The sequence below is a fragment of the Salmo salar genome, chromosome ssa05 (genome assembly GCF_905237065.1).
Source record: "Salmo salar chromosome ssa05, Ssal_v3.1, whole genome shotgun sequence".
Classification (NCBI taxonomy): Eukaryota; Metazoa; Chordata; class Actinopteri; order Salmoniformes; family Salmonidae; genus Salmo; species Salmo salar.
The window spans coordinates 74,027,093-74,043,467 of NC_059446.1; the positions used below are offsets into that span (position 1 = coordinate 74,027,093).

The following is a 16,375-nucleotide window of genomic DNA, read 5'->3' on the forward strand; positions in this document are numbered from 1 at the left end:
ACTGCCTGCGTACACACCCATCTACATGTATGAACACACATGTCCATAGGGACCAGATACAGACACTGAGTCCAACATCACTAACAGGCTGCTCCAGTGTCTGGTGGCTTTGAGAGACTGACCGTGTTGATCTCTCTGTTTTTCCTCTGATGCAGGTGTCTTCAGTGCTCCAGTGAGAGGAGTACATGGACTTGGGTTTGTTCAAGAATGACCAGGGTATAATGTGGAATGGACAGTACAATAGTCACGGAAGGTGACAGTATCTCTCCAATTCTGGGACTCTAGAACTGGAGGAGGGGGACTTGGTCCCATCAGGCTAAAGGATCTGTGATGATTCAAATAAACACAGCTCCTTCAGTGGCTTCCTGCTCTTTCCTATGTGAAATGAACACCACAAAAGCTGTAATAAAAAGTCCAATCTGTTCTTATAACATTCCATGAAACATTATGACGGTAAAATAAAATGACAAGGTCTTCTGTAGTGTTGACGTTTGACTGTATTTACTATGGTATAGATGAATGTTATTCAGCTCAGTAGTTTGGGTGGAAGGCAAAGGGTCAGCGTTGGGGGTCAGAGTGATCATGTATTTATTGTATGTAACTACAGACACAATTAAGTAACCGTCCAGATCAACAGTCAGTTTAACTGACAATTTCAAGCAGAAACGGATCCATTACTATGCTAAAGTCAATGTTTTAGTGATAAATCACATTCACTTCATTCTTTCTCTGCTTAATGATAACACTAGAAGCCCATTTAGCCTATTAAAGCTGTACTGCTCCCATATTAATCTGTTACACCTATCCATCTACTAACTGGCATACAGGCCAGATCAGTATCACCACACACACAGCAAACTTTAAAGGTACAATCCTGAGTTTGTGTCAGCCCAACAGCAGCCCACCCACTTGGTTTGGTGTAAAGCTTAGAGATGTGTCTAGTCGTGCTTGGTAACATTATTCCTAAAAAAGTTTCAGAAGTTGCACCTGTGCTTGTAGTGGAGAGATGCACTACATGGCAGTTTGGAACTCAGTAGGGAGTGTTGAAACTGAGGGCAGACACTTTTTACGCGCTACACCCTTCAGCACTCGGCAGTCCCGTTCTGTGAGCTTGTGTGGCCTACCACTTTGCAGCTGAGCTGTTGTTGCTCCTAGACGTTTCCACTTCACAATAACAGCACTTACAGTTGACGGGGGCGCCTCTAGCAGGGCAGACATTTGACAAACTGACTTGTTGGAAAGGTAGCATCCTATGATGGTGCCACGTTGAAAGCAGTTCTTTGTGTAGGTGAAGAATATAAATGACTGGGTAATTTGTACATTTTTAAGTTCCTCCCTGGTATATATCCGGAGAGTTAACTTCCTTGCAATTGCTTGAATAAAATCTTAACTTGAAAACGAGCTCTGCCTGATCCTTGGAACAAGTTTTTCTTCAACAGTATACACAGAGGACAGGTGTAGAAAAGCACTATGCCAGAGTGCAGGGGTTAAGGAGGTGACAGGAGTGGCAGGGAGGGAAACTAAATATGCCCCTCATACACTCACACACACCTACACTCACACACACACCACATCTTGATTCTGGTCTCAGGATTTTCCCTGGGGGGTGTGACCAAAGGTTATTATTAGTGTCCGTCTCAACTCTCTCTCTTTCTCTCTCTCAATCTCCTGTATCCTTCTCATATCTCTCCTTCCCTATCTACTTTTTCCTTATCTGTCTATCTGTCTGTCTCTTTGCTTCTCTGTTCCGTCTTCATCGGTTTATCTAATCTGTCTTTTTCTCTCATCTTGTTTCATTTGTACTTCACTGTCTTACTTTTGTCTCTTCTCTGCCACTTTTTTTCCCTTTTTGCTGTTTTCTCTTCCCTCTGTTTACTTTTGTCTGTTCTGTCTTTCTCACTCTTAGTATTAGTTCTGTCTTTCTCTGCACTCCTTTTTGCTCTGTCATTAGTTTCTGTCTCCTCTCTTCTGTCGTCTTTCCTTTTCCTGTTTCACTGTTTGTGGACTTTATCCTTCTTTCTTTGCTGTCTTCTTTACCTACGTTGTATCTTCCTCTCCCCTCTTTTTCCTTATCTTCTTAATTCCCTCTCTCTCTGTTCTGAGTTATGGGGAAGACAGAGTTGTACTCTGTGTATAAGAGCTTTCTGGACTGTATCTGCCTCTGCCTCTCTGTGAGTACCCATCTGCATCTTCCCTCCTCTTCCTCCTCGTCTGCTTCTCTTTTCCATTTTCTCCTTTCCTTTCCTTCTCTCTTCCATCCTCTCCCATCCTCTCCTTTCCTTTGCTATGCACTGTTCATATGTTCACTGACTTTTTCTTAATGTTTGAATTCATTTAGTTGTGTTTTGTGAAGTTTGATACAGTGCCGTTTTATTCCTGGGAACCCTTCACTCTCTCTACCTGTTCTGCCTCTCTACCACAACTCAGAGAGAGAGAGACAGATAGTCTCTGTGTGTGTGTACCTACTTTGTATGATTTACATTCAGTCTGTAAGCCACCCTCTAAGTCAGAGAAAGTTGCCCGCTCAGCACTCTCTCTTTCTCTCTCACTCTCTCTCTTTCTCTCTCACTCTCTCTCTCTCTCTCTCGCTCTCTCTTTCTCTCAGCACTCTCTCTTTCTCTCTCACTCTCTTTTTCTCTCAGCACTCTCTTTCTCTCTCGCTCTCTCTTTCTCTCAGCACTCTCTCTCTTTCTCTCAGCACTCTCTCTCTCTTTCGCTCTCTCTTTCTCTCAGCACTCTCTTTCTCTCTCGCTCTCGCTCTCTTTCTCTCAGCACTCTCTCTCTTTCTCTCTCACTCTCTCTTTCTCTCAGCACTCTCTCTCTTTCTCTCTCACTCTTTCTCTCAGCACTCTCTTTCTCTCTCACTCTCTCTTTCTCTCAGCACTCTCTCTTTCTCTCTCGCTCTCGCTCTCTTTCTCTCAGCACTCTCTCTCTTTCTCTCTCACTCTCTCTTTCTCTCAGCACTCTCTCTCTTTCACTCTCACTCTTTCTCTCAGCACTCTCTTTCTCTCTCACTCTCTCTTTCTCTCAGCACTCTCTCTTTCTCTCATCACTCTCTCTCTTTCTCTCAGCACTCTCTCTTTCTCTCTCTCTCTCTTTCTCTCAGCACTCTCTCTCTTTCTCTCTCTCTTTCTCTCAGCACTCTCTCTCTTTCTCTCTCTCTTTCTCTCAGCACTCTTTCTCCTTGTGATGTTGTGGTATTAATAACAGTCTTAGAATGTAGATGGAAATAGTCACAGAGCTGCTCCATGCAGGCCAGCCAGTCACTTGACATTTCTCATTTAGGCCCTTTAACACCAGCACAGGACATGGAGAGGGTTTAGGGCTCCACTCTACTGTATGTACAGATAACATAGTCCACTACTGATATAGTCCACTAGTGTATACTCTGTTTAAATTCAGTTCACCAGTTACTTGCTACAGGTGGCAGTCCCAAGTCATTACATTCATCAGGAATGGACTGTTTTCTTAAAGAGTTAGAAGGAGTCTGTGGAATTGGATAACATCATCAGGGGCTTGCAACACTAGTCCTCAGCTTACAAGCATTTTAGATTATTAAGCAGCTGGTATGTCAGCTGTGTGTGTGTTATTGAGAGGCTCAGTCCAACTATGCTGACGACTTTTGCCCTGTTGTCCCCTCCTCTAAACCCTTGACCCTGACCTCTGACCCCTAGCGGAGCAGCAGTGAGGGGAGAGGGAAGAATGAGAAGGCCCCTGACGATGGTCACCTGGCCTACCAGAATGGAGACGTTCTACAAGAGAGATGTAGGCTATGTTTACCTTCTCATCTACTAGTCCTATCCCTCCCCCTATCCCTCCACCTATCCCTCCACCTATCCCTCCCCCTATCCCTCCACCTATCCCTCCACCTATCCCTCCCCTATCCCTCCACCTATCCCTCCCCCTATCCCTCCACCTATCCCTCCACCTATCTCTCCACCTATCCCTCCCCTATCCCTCCCCCTATCCCTCCACCTATCCCTCCCCTATCCCTCCACCTATCCCTCCACCTATCCCTCCACCTATCCCTCCCCTATCCCTCCACCTATCCCTCCACCTATTCCTCCACCTATCCCTCCCTATCCCTCCCACTATCCTCTAGTCTTCACACATTTAAAAGACAGGATAGGTGAATGTTTTCGAGCCCTCTCATAAAGAGACTCCTCTACTTCCCAGTCTTTAATTGAATCCCCATGCCTCCATCTCTTCGTCTTCCCCATCAGATGAGGTTATCAGTCTGTTGGGAGAGGGCACCTTTGGGAAGGTGGTAAGGTGTGTGGACCATCGCAGGTATGAGAGGCATTTATAAAATACACATGCACACTGGTAGAGCATCAGGTGGAGCGTGTGCCGGTTGTTAGCTAGCTATTCTCTCTGTCTCTCTCTCAGGGCTGGGGCACGTGTAGCTCTGAAGATCATTAAGAACATGGAGAAGTACAGACAAGCTGCTAAACTGGAGATCAATGTCCTGGAGAAAATCAAGGAGAAAGACCCACACAACAAACAGTATGGAGTCTGATGAACCAGTAGAACGTTTGAGAAGTAGTTTCCCTCACCTTCTGTGGCTTTCTCTTTACTTCTCTTTTCTTTCTTCCCCCCCTCTCTCGCTCTCTCTATGTCTGTCTCTCGCTCTCTCTATCTGTCTGTCTCTCGCTCTCTCTCTCTCTCAGTCAATGTGTTCAGATGCTGGACTGGTTTGACTACCATGGTCATGTGTGTATCTCCATGGAGCTGCTAGCCCTCAGCACTTTTGACTTCCTGAAGGGGAACAGCTTCCTGCCGTACTGTATGGATCACATCCGCCAGATGGGCTACCAGATCTGCCTCGCCGTCAACTGTGAGTGTGTCACACACATATATGTATGCCCATGTGCATGCTGGTAGCTCTCCAGAACCAGGGTTGGTGGTGACTACTTCCATAGACTATGACATTACTTACCAGGGATTATTTGGTGTCTGGTATTGGTCTCTTTGACCAGAAGAGGGCGCTGGTTCATTGATGTGGCTCAGTCTACTAGCCTAAAACTCAACTCTGGGCCTCAAAGCCAGTTCCACTGCTTTTTTCATTGTTCCCCTCTAATCAGGGACTGATTTAGAGCAATTATGTATCAGGTAGAACAGAAAAGCAGCAGGCTCCGGACCTCGTAGGGTGAGAGTTGAATACCGCTGGTCTACTACAAACTGTAGAGGAACTCCTATGTGCAGCAAGTGCAACGCTGGGCAGTTCCACCTTGGCTGTCCAGGTATTATCATGATGGATGCATGGTTTATCTGTTTCCCTATGCAGTTCTCCATATCAACAAGCTGACCCACACTGACCTCAAACCTGAGAACATCCTGTTTGTCAACTCTGACTACACCATCACTTACAACGCTGAGAAGGTGAGAGGGAGGGCTTTATCCTTCCTTCTTCACTCTCTTCTTTAACTACGCTGTATCTGGGGGTTTCTCCTTTGGGCAAAAAAACGTCCTCTGTCCTCTCTCCTCCGTCCTCTCTCATCTGTGACCCGGAAACCGATAAGTGGTTGAGGAGTGTGTCAATTTATTAGTAGGCAAACGGAAGAGTGTCGTCCTCGATAGCCACTTTTCATTGAGGATACTCATGTCTACCATATCCTACCACAGAAGAGTATTGACATCTGCCCCACTCCCTTTGAAATATACAACACCCCCTTTGAAATATACCACACCCCATTTGAAATATACCACACCCCATTTGAAATATACCACAGCCCATTTGAAATATACCACACCCCATTTGAAATATACCACACCCCATCTGAAATATACCACAACCCATTTGAAATATACCACACTCCATCTGAAATATACCACACCCCATTTGAAATATACCACACCCCATTTGAAATATACCACACCCCATTTGAAATATACCACACCCCATTTGAAATATACCACACCCCATTTGAAATATACCACACCCCATTTGAAATATACCACACCCCATTTGAAATATACCACACCCCATCTGAAATATACCACACCCCATTTGAAATATACCACACCCCATTTGAAATATACCACACCCCATTTGAATCAGATTTGGTTTTGTCAGAGGAGAAAAACATGCACACTTTAAAAACAATATGCTACGTATTATTTTAACCATAAATTGTTTTGCATCTTAATTTGTTTTGATCACTTGAAACATTTATTTTCGGATCCACCCCTGTAAACGTCATTTGCCTGATGAGTGGAGAAGGACTGTCTCATTTCAACCAAGCACATTTTCATCCACGGTCACTCTCCTTGCCGATTCTCCTAGATTACATTTTACCTTTTTCAAAATGAGGCGAGAGAGGATGGAGGATAGAGGATGGAGAATAGGGGGCGGAGGATAGAGGATGGAGGATAGAGGGAGGAGGATAGAGGACGGAGGAGAGAGGACGGAGGAGAGAGGACGGAGGAGAGAGGGCGGAGGAGAGAGGACCGAGGAGAGAGGGCGGAGGATAGAGGACGGAGGAGAGAGGGCGGAGGATAGAGGACGGAGGAGAGAGGGCGGAGGATAGAGGACGGAGGATAGAGGGCGGAGGATAGAGGACGGAGGAGAGAGGGCGGAGGATAGAGGACGGAGGAGAGAGGACCGAGGAGAGAGGATGGAGAGAGGACCGAGGACCGAGGAGAGAGGATGGAGGAGAGAGGGCGGAGGATAGAGGGCGGAGGATAGAGGACGGAGGAGAGAGGGCGGAGGATAGAGGACGGAGGATAGAGGGCGGAGGATAGAGGACGGAGGATAGAGGGCGGAGGATAGAGGACGGAGGAGAGAGGACCGAGGAGAGAGGATGGAGAGAGGACCGAGGAGAGAGGATGGAGGAGAGAGGGCGGAGGATAGAGGGCGGAGGATAGAGGACGGAGGAGAGAGGGCGGAGGATAGAGGACGGAGGATAGAGGGCGGAGGATAGTGGATGCAGAAGGTGAGCAAATCTAATTGATAAAATGCCTGTATCTTCCTTTCCCCTCCTTTCTTCTTGTCTTCTTCTTTCTCCCCCCTCTCTCTGTCCCCCCACCTCTCTTTCTCTCGCTCTCTCAGAAGCGGGATGAGAGGAAAGTGAAGGATACAACAGTAAGGCTGGTGGATTTTGGCAGTGCCACGTTTGACCACGAACACCACAGCACCATCATATCTACACGCCACTACCGTGCTCCTGAAGTTATTCTGGGTAACATACACACATCACACATACACACATCACACTCACACACTCTAATCTTGGACTATTGGCTAGCTGAGCATTTATTACTGTTCCAACTCAGAGCTGGGCTGGAGTCATCCGTGTGATGTCTGGAGTATCGGCTGCATCCTGTTTGAGTACTATGAAGGCTTCACCCTATATCAGGTACTGTGTGTTTGTGTGTGTGTGGACGTGTTTAACTATACTTGTGAGGACCAGAAGTCCCTGCAAGAATAGTAAACAAACAAACATTTGACCAACTGGGGACATTTTGTTAGTCCCCACAAGGTCAAATGCTATTTCTAGGGGGTTTAGGGTTAAAGTTAGGGTTAGCGTTAGGAGTTAGGGTCAGTTTTAGGGTTATGAGCTAGGGTTAGGATTAAGGTTAGTGTTAAGGTTAGGGTTAGAGTAAGGGTTAGAGTTACGGTTAAGGGTTAGGGGTTAGGGAAAACAGGATGTTGAATGGGACTGAATTGTGTGTCGCCACAATGTTAGTTACAAAAGACTGTGTGTGTGTTTGTTGTTTGTGTGATACAAGTGAAAGTGAACTAAGTTGGGAGATTATAGCTTCTGCTGACCAGTGTTTGTGTTTGTCTCAGACCCATGACAACCAGGAGCACCTGGCCATGATGGAGAGAGTACGGGGACCTCTCCCCTCTACGATGATCTGCAAGACCAGGTAACACATGATGACAGTTACACACACACACACACACACGCACTCCTCATGGACACACATACACACTCCTTATAGATACACATACACACTCCTTATAGATACACATACACACTCCTCACAGACACACATACACACTCCTTATAGATACACATACACACTCCTCACAGACACACATACACACTCCTCACAGACACACATACACACTCCTCACAGACACACATACACACTCCTTATAGATACACATACACACTCCTTATAGATACACATACACACTCCTTATAGATACACATACACACTCCTTATAGATACACATACACACTCCTCACAGACACACATAGTATACACTTTGTCTGATTTGCCCTTTCAGGAAGCAGAAGTATTTTCACCGCAGGCGTCTGGACTGGAACGATAACTCCAAGGCAGGACGATACGTCAAAGACCACATTAAACCTCTATGGGTAAGTTACCCCTGAGATAAAGACACTCTAACCTGAGACTGGACTGGTAAAGCCTTAGATACTTGACACCTAAAGACACCAGTCTCAACGTCAACAGTGAGGAGGCGACCTTCTAGGCAGAGTTCCTCTGTCCAGTGTCTGTGTTCTTTTGCCCATCTTAATCTTTTATTTTTATTGGCCAGTCTGAGATATGGCTTTTTCTTTGCAACTCTGCCTAGAAGGCCAGCATCCCGGAGTCGCCTCTTCACTGTTGATGTTGAGACTGGTGTTTTGCGGGTACTATTTAATGAAGCTGCCAGTCGAGGACTTGTGAGGCATTTGTTTCTCAAACTAGACACTCTGATGTACTTGTCCTCTTGCTCAGTTGTGCACTGGGGCCTCCCACTCCTCTTTCTATTCTGGTTAGAGCCAGTTTGCGCTGTTCTGTGAAGGGAGTAGGACACAGCGTTGTACGAGATTTTCAGTTTCTTGGCAATTTCTCGCATGGAATAGCCTTCATTTCTCAGAACAAGAATAGACTGACAAGTTTCAGAAGAAAGGTCTTTGTTTCTGGACATTTTGAGCCTGGAATCGAACCCACAAATGCTGATGCTCCAGATACTCAACTAGTCTAAAGAAGGCCAGTTTTATTGCTTCTTTAATCAGCACTACAGTTTTCAGCTGTGCTAACATAATTGCAAAAGGGTTTTCTAATGATCAATTAGCCTTTTAAAATGATAAACTTGGATTAGCTAACACAACGTGCCATTGGAACACAGGAGTGATGGTTGCTGATAATGGGCCTCTGTACACCTATGTAGATATTCCATAAAAAATCAGCCGTTTCCAGCTACAATAGTCATTTACAACGTTAACAATGTCTACACTGTATTTCTGATCAATTTGATGTTATTTTAATGGACAAAAAATTAGCTTTTCTTTCAAAAACAAGGACATTTCTAAGTGACCCCAAACTTTTGAACAGTAGTGTAGATGCCTTAGATACTTGACACCTGAAGATACCCTCTAACCTGAGACTGTACAAAGATACCTTAGATAACTTCAGAGAAAAGACGTCCTTATTGATGTCTTTGTGTTAACTGACCCCCCCCCCCCCCTCTCTATTTCAGAGATACCGGTTATCAGAAGCTAAGGAGCATCATCAGTTCTTTGACCTGTTGGAGAAGATGCTGGAGTACGAGCCCTCCAAACGCCTCTCTCTCTCCTCCGCCCTACGCCATCCCTTCTTCCTACCACTCCGTAGGGGCAGCAAGGCCTGGGAGAGCACCCGGAACATCTGCCGATGACACCTGACCTTTAACCCTTGACATGGATGCGAGGAAGGACAGCCCGAGCATGTCATACAACGTGCCGTTGTAATGTGTCAGGAAGTCGTGCTTTGTGACAAATTGGTGTCCGGAATCCCTGTGCATTATGAGGGAAATAGGCTAATCTGACCTCAGTGTCTGGTCAAATGTATCCTTCTCCACCTTTAACATAAAAAATGGAATGGAGAGAGTCTGTCACTTCCCTTTAGGGTTTGATTCAGTGGAGGCTGAGGGGAGGACGGCTCATAATAATGGCTGGAACGGAGTGAATGGAATGGCATCAAACCAGGTGTTTGATGTATTTAATACCATTCCACTAATTTCGCTCCAGCCGTTACCAAGAGTCCGTCGTCCCTAATTAAGGTGCAACCAATCTCCTGTGATTTGATTGGCAGTCTCCTTATGCTGATTGACACAGTGGAGGCGGGCCTAGTGGCAGTGAAACATACATTATGAAAGTAGACTACACTGTTATAACTGTAGCATAACATTACACACACACACACACACACACACACACACACACACACACACACACACACACACACACACACACACACACACACACACACACACACACACACACACACACACACACACACACACACACACGCTCTCTCTCTATCTACTACAGTTTTATATTTGTAACTCTGTAACTGGAGATTGTTGTTGACACTTTTGTTTATGAGTTGTATAAACTGTTTATTAATCTATAATAATGACCTCTTTTACTGTTGCATTTGCACAGATGGGCTCATTGCTCGCTACAACACACACAAACACACACACACATACACACACACACACACACACACACACACACACACACACACACACACACACACACACACACACACACACACACACACACACACACACATCATTTATTTTTGTAACACTAACTGGAGATATTGGTGGAATGACTTGAATAAACGGTTTATTTATGGTGCTATAATAATATGAACCCTTCTACAGATATATATCCTACTAGCTGAGTCACACAGACACCAACACACCACCCTGTGCACCATCTGGACCCTGGACTCAGAATATGATTGAGTGCAAGCTTAGTAGGGAGCATGGTCATAAGGCTATATACTGTAGGTATGTGAGAGAGGGAGCGAGCAAGTGGAAGAGCGAGAGAGGCAGGGAGGGAGAGAGAGAGAGAGAGAGAGAGAGGAAGAGAAAGAGAAAGGGAGGGAGTGAGAGAGAGGTAGAGAAAGGGAGTGAGAGAGAGAGAGAGGGGAGTGAGAGAGAGGAAGAGAAAGGGAGGGAGTGAGAGAGAGAGAGAGGGAGCAAGAGAGAGGAAGAGAAAGGGAGAGAGAGAGAGAGAGAGAGGAAGAGAGAGAGAGAGAAGAGATAGTCTTGACTTTCTTCAGCCTTGGCAGTGCTGAGAGGAGGCTTTAAGGCAGTGTGTAGGTGTCTGTATGAGACCCTTCTTCCAGAATGGTGTGAGTTACTTGTAGGGCTGTTGTGGTGATCCGAATGTGTGTGAGTGTGTGTGTTTTCCCTTTTCTTGGCAGTGCTGAACGTAAACACAGTCTGAAAGGCAACGTAGGGTGTTAATGTGTGTGAATCAGTCTAACATCAAAGCTGAGTGAGACCTCACCGGTCTATATCTGAGTGTAGAGAGAGACACTGACGGAGGAAGTGTGTGTGAATCAGGCTAACATCAAAGCTGAGTGAGACCTCACCAGTCTATATCTGAGTGTAGAGAGAGACACTGACGGAGGAAGTGTGTGTGAATCAGTCTAACATCAAAGCTGAGTGAGACCTCACCGGTCTATATCTGAGTGTAGAGAGAGACACTGACGGAGGAAGTGTGTGTGAATCAGGCTAACATCAAAGCTGAGTGAGACCTCAGCAGTCTATATCTGAGTGTAGAGAGAGACACTGACGGAGGAAGTGTGTGTGAATCAGGCTAACATCAAAGCTGAGTGAGACCTCACCAGTCTATATCTGAGTGTAGAGAGAGACACTGACGGAGGAAGTGTGTGTGAGTCAGCGTGTGTGTGAGTCAGCGTGTGTGTGTGACCAACTATTAGTTGCATGTTTTGGACAGGCCTCTTTATTCTCATGTGTTTGAGTGTGTGAAGCTCACAGGGGAAGCATGGTAATATCATGGAGTCATGGTAATTCACACACACTAACATTAGACAGCCCTGTTATTGTACTGGTCTGAAAGGAATGACCTTAGTACATTCCTGACCTGTGCGTGTGTATAAGAGAGAAAGAGGGAGAAACAGAGGGTGTGTGTGTGTGTGTGTGTGTGTGTGTGTGTGTGTGTGTGTGTGTGTGTTCTAGTCAGGCTGGACACTGATCCACAGTGGAATCCCTTAAGAAGCTCTGACAGCAGTGCTCCTGCAAGCTCCAACACACATTCACCACAGGAGGTTGGTGGCACCTTAATTGGGGAGGACAGGCTTGTGGTAATGGCTGGAGCAGAATACGAGGAATGGTATCAAATACATTAAACACCTGGTTTCCATTTGTCTGTTCCAGACATTATTATGAGCCGTCCTCCCCTCAGCAGCCTCCACTGACATACACACTTTACACCCTGCTAACCGTCCACCTTCCTCCTGGCTATAAATGGACTCTCTACCACTCCTGACCTACTGGACTCCTTAATGTCTTGCTGTCCCATGTGTCCCTGTACTCTGTCTTGTTCCCCCTTATGTTCTCTTGATGTTTTTAGTGATTGTCTGTCTGCTGTCTCTGTTTCTCTCTTCTTGATGTCTCTGTTGTCTCTTGTCTTATTATTAGTATGTTGTTGTTTGTAAAGTGTGTTGTGACTTTGTTAAACAAACTTTAAATAAATTCAGATTTTATTCGATTTTTTTACAAACACATTACACAGTTCGTATAACTTCTATATACATTTAAATAAACTCAGATTTTATTTGATTTTTTTACAAACACATTACACAGTTCGTATAACTTCTATATAAATTGAAATAAACTTCGATTTTATTCTATTTTTTTACAAACACATTACACAGTTTGTATAACTTCTATCTTTATCATGAGAGATCCCATGTAAGTACTATTCTCCTCACAGTAGTTTCTAAGTATTATTTCCCTCTAAAGACACTGTAGTGTCCCAGGCCCAGCATCTGTGTGGTACAGTGAAAGGTGTTAACGTTGCCCGTTGACTTATCTCATCCACTGTGGCAGTAGGATGTCGTCAGTTTCAAATTTCTCCCCCTAACGGTTATAATTATAGAAGAGCTGATCCTAAATCTGTGCATAAGGATCTGTGACAGAGGGGCTGTGGGCTCTCTCCTCCATCTCGTTAAGGAATTAATGGTGTCCTCATCTGTCACAAACCAAGGCCCAGGGGGTTGGAGGTGAAGAGGGGGGAGGGGGGAAGGGAGAGAGGGAGGTTGGATTGACTTTGGGAGATGGCGAACCTTGAGGGCCCCACACACACTCTCCCTCCATCCCCCATGTCCTGCCAAATATGTCCTGGCTGAGCTTGAACTGTACAGATCTACTATCTTCATTTCATCACTATGTTGTCGCAGAGAGTCTTCCTGCGCAGCAGGAAATGCAAACTTGTAGAGTGTTCAAGGTTTAAAAAGGCTTCTAAAGTTTGTAATTCCCACTTAAATATGTTAGATTTGATTTGCCCTAATGACCAATGTATTAACCCTTACAAAATTGTCCATTAATTATAACCCACATAATATTTCACATTTCCTGTTGCTGCAGGATCATTTCCCTGCTGTGAGAAACTGGTCAAATGAAGATATCTGTAGCGATTCCTGATGTAGCAGGAGAAGATGAATGGACACCAAGCCAAAGGGAACAGCTGACCACCTGATGTCCTTCTCAGGGTTCTGTCTGAGCTTTATGTCTCCTTTCTTTGTGTTTTTAGATTGTGTAACGCTATAGACACACACACACACACACACACACACACACACACACACACACACACACACACACACACACACACACACACACACACACACACACACACACACACATACACATACACATACACACACACCCATACACACACACACACACACACACCCTGCCAAATATCCTAGCATGCCTGGCACTAGACACATGGCTAGTAAACTAGACTCTCTGTGTCATGAAAGCTGCTCTTTCTGTCCATCTCACAACAGACCTGAGATAAACAGGGGTCATATCTCTTCTTTCACTGCTCTCTACTCCCTCACCATCCCATCCCTCCATCCATCCCTCCATCCCTCCATCTCTCCATCCCTCCCATACCTCCATTCCCCATCCCTCCACCCATCCCCATCCCTCCATCCATCCCTCCCATCCCTCCATTCCTCCCATCCCTCCATTCCTCCATCCCTCCATCCCTGCATCCCTCCATTCCTCCATCCCTCCATCCCTCCATCCATCCCTCCATCTCTCCCATCCCTCCATTCCTCCATCCCTGCATCCCTCCATTCCTCCATCCCTCCATTCCTCCATCCCTCCATCCCTCCATCCATACCTCCATCCCTCCATCCATCCCTTCATCCCTCCATCCCTCCATTTCATCCCTCCATCTCTCCATCCCTCCCATACCTCCATTCCCCATCCCTCCACCCATCCCCATCCCTCCATCCATCCCTCCCATCCCTCCATCCATCCCTCCCATCCCTCCATTCCTCCATCCCTCCATCCCTGCATCCCTCCCATCCCTCCATTCCTCCATCCCTCCATCCCTCCATCCATCCCTCCATCTCTCCATTCCTCCATCCCTGCATCCCTCCATTCCTCCATCCCTCCATTCCTCCATCCCTCCATCCCTCCATCCATACCTCCATCCCTCCATCCATCCCTTCATCCCTCCATCCCTCGATTTCATCCCTCCATCCCTCCATCCCTCCCATCCCTCCATTTCATCCCTCCATCCCTCCCTTTCCATCACCTACTCTCTCTATCTGCTGTGTCTGAGTACCTGGAATGACTTGCCCTGTCAGTCTCAGGTGGTTTACATAAGAAACCAATTGGGGAAATGCCTGTAGAGTGCACACTGTTCTGTTTCCAAGCCTGTTGAAGATCCATAATGGTTGAAGCGGTGCTGTTTGAAACTAGGGGCTAGGGTCTAGGAGATAGGGGCTAGGAGACAGGGTCTAGGAGATAGGAGACAGGGGCTAGGGGCTAGGGTCTAGGAGATAGGGGCTAGGAGACAGGGGCTTGGAGCTAGGGTCTAGGAGATAGGGGCTAGGAGATAGTGGCTAGGAGATAGGGTCTAGGGTCTAGGAGATAGGGCCTAGGAGATAGGGGCTAGGAGATAGGGCCTAGGAGATAGGGGCTAGGAGATAGTGGCTAGGAGATAGGGCCTAGGGGCTAGGAGATAGGGGCTAGGAGATAGAGGCTAGGCGAGAGGGGTATAATTTGGTCTGCTAATGCAACACACTAACCTTGGAGAGCTGGTACTTCTTCCTGAAGTGATCCCTCATGGCGGCTCTCTCTGCGTGCTTCTGAGCATTCAGGGCTTCCCTCAGCTTCCTGGAATCAACACAACAATTACATGTAACACATAGACAGACACACACACAAACATAAATACATCCCTGCCCTAAAACCCATCACAGCCAACCCCCAACCTGTCTGTTACGAAGCTGGTTTTCATCCATAATCTCCTCATGGTGTTGTTTCTAATCTCCACATTGACCACAGTGGTCATGTTCTAGTTATGTTGCAGTCACTCACCTCTCCTTCTCCAGGTCAGTTTGGTAGGAGCGTATGACGGAGGTCTGTCCTGTCCGTGGAGGGCTGCTCTTTACTCCTCCTGTCCCCCTCTTGGCCCTGCGCCTGGCCCACACCTCTCTCTCCTTCACTCCTGTCACACAGCTGGACAGCATCTTCATGGGCACCGCCAGAGACTGCTTCACCATAGTATCCATGTCTCAGGGTGTGTGTGTTAGGGTGTGTGTGCGTGTGTGTGTGAGAGAGAGAGAGAGAGAAAGAGAGAGTAAGTCCAGAACTCTCTGTAGTGTAACCTATGTGTCTTACTTCACACTCAGAAGCATCAAAGAGCGTCCTTTTTCATTCATGTTCTGTAGGACATATGTTTGTGTCTGTGCGCATCTCCCACATCTTCCTCCTTGAGGTTAGCTGGCTTGGGGACACTCACTACAGTACAGACAGCCAGTGTATTCATAGACAATGACTCAGGGGCTCAGTACCTGCAAGGACAAGGACACAGACAGGCAGTTAGAGATTACACCCAGACAGCATGTGCAGCGTTTCAGATAGACACACAACAAGCCCAGTCCAGTACTTCCTTACCCAGACATCCACAATAGGCCTGAGCCTCAAACACCCATAAAGTCCATAGAGCTTCAGCCAGAGGCCATATACTGCAGCTAACCGTGTCCCATAGTCCAGTTCCACAAAGCCTTGAGGTCAACTGAAGGCAATGAGAAGAGCAACTCCACAGACAAAGTTCTTCCTGCTCTCCTTTCCTGCTCTCCTTTCCTGCTCTCCTCCACTCTTTGTGCTGTGTGTTCTATTGCCCTCTCAGGTGAAAATGTCAGCTTTCCTCCCTGAGGATCTACTACTCCTGATCACAGCTGGTTAAACCTGATCGAAGATCACTTTGTCTGTCTGCCTTCTAATGGTTGGACATTGGGTATTGGGATTGCATAAACAGATCCCAGACCTGTGCTTAGGGCATCGTCTACTTAGAAGGCGTGAGGGATGGTAACTTGTTGGAACTTTTTAAAGGTAATAATATCCTGCCATCCTTTCTGTTTGTCA

General features: G+C 46.4%; 2 protein-coding genes across 2 annotated transcripts; one reads left to right on the forward strand and one right to left on the reverse strand.

Moving 5' to 3' along the window:
* Positions 1-1,672: 1,672 nt before the first annotated feature.
* On the forward strand, positions 1,673-9,823 carry LOC106592116 (dual specificity protein kinase CLK2). Its single transcript, XM_045718849.1, has 11 exons — positions 1,673-2,171; positions 3,675-3,765; positions 4,224-4,290; positions 4,390-4,506; positions 4,671-4,837; positions 5,288-5,382; positions 7,052-7,181; positions 7,276-7,358; positions 7,793-7,872; positions 8,240-8,330; positions 9,440-9,823. The coding sequence occupies exons 1-11, from the start codon at positions 2,106-2,108 to the stop codon at positions 9,614-9,616; spliced, it is 1,164 nt and encodes a 387-aa protein (XP_045574805.1). The 5' UTR covers positions 1,673-2,105; the 3' UTR covers positions 9,617-9,823.
* Positions 9,824-14,829: 5,006 nt separating this feature from the next.
* LOC106592117 (complexin-3-like) lies at positions 14,830-16,120 on the reverse strand. The gene is made up of 3 exons (XM_045719423.1): positions 15,905-16,120; positions 15,326-15,801; positions 14,830-15,121 (listed from the first exon to the last, which is right to left on the reverse strand). Exons 2-3 carry the CDS (start codon positions 15,517-15,519, stop codon positions 15,016-15,018), a joined length of 300 nt encoding a protein of 99 aa, XP_045575379.1. The 5' UTR covers positions 15,520-15,801; positions 15,905-16,120; the 3' UTR covers positions 14,830-15,015.
* Positions 16,121-16,375: the final 255 nt, after the last annotated feature.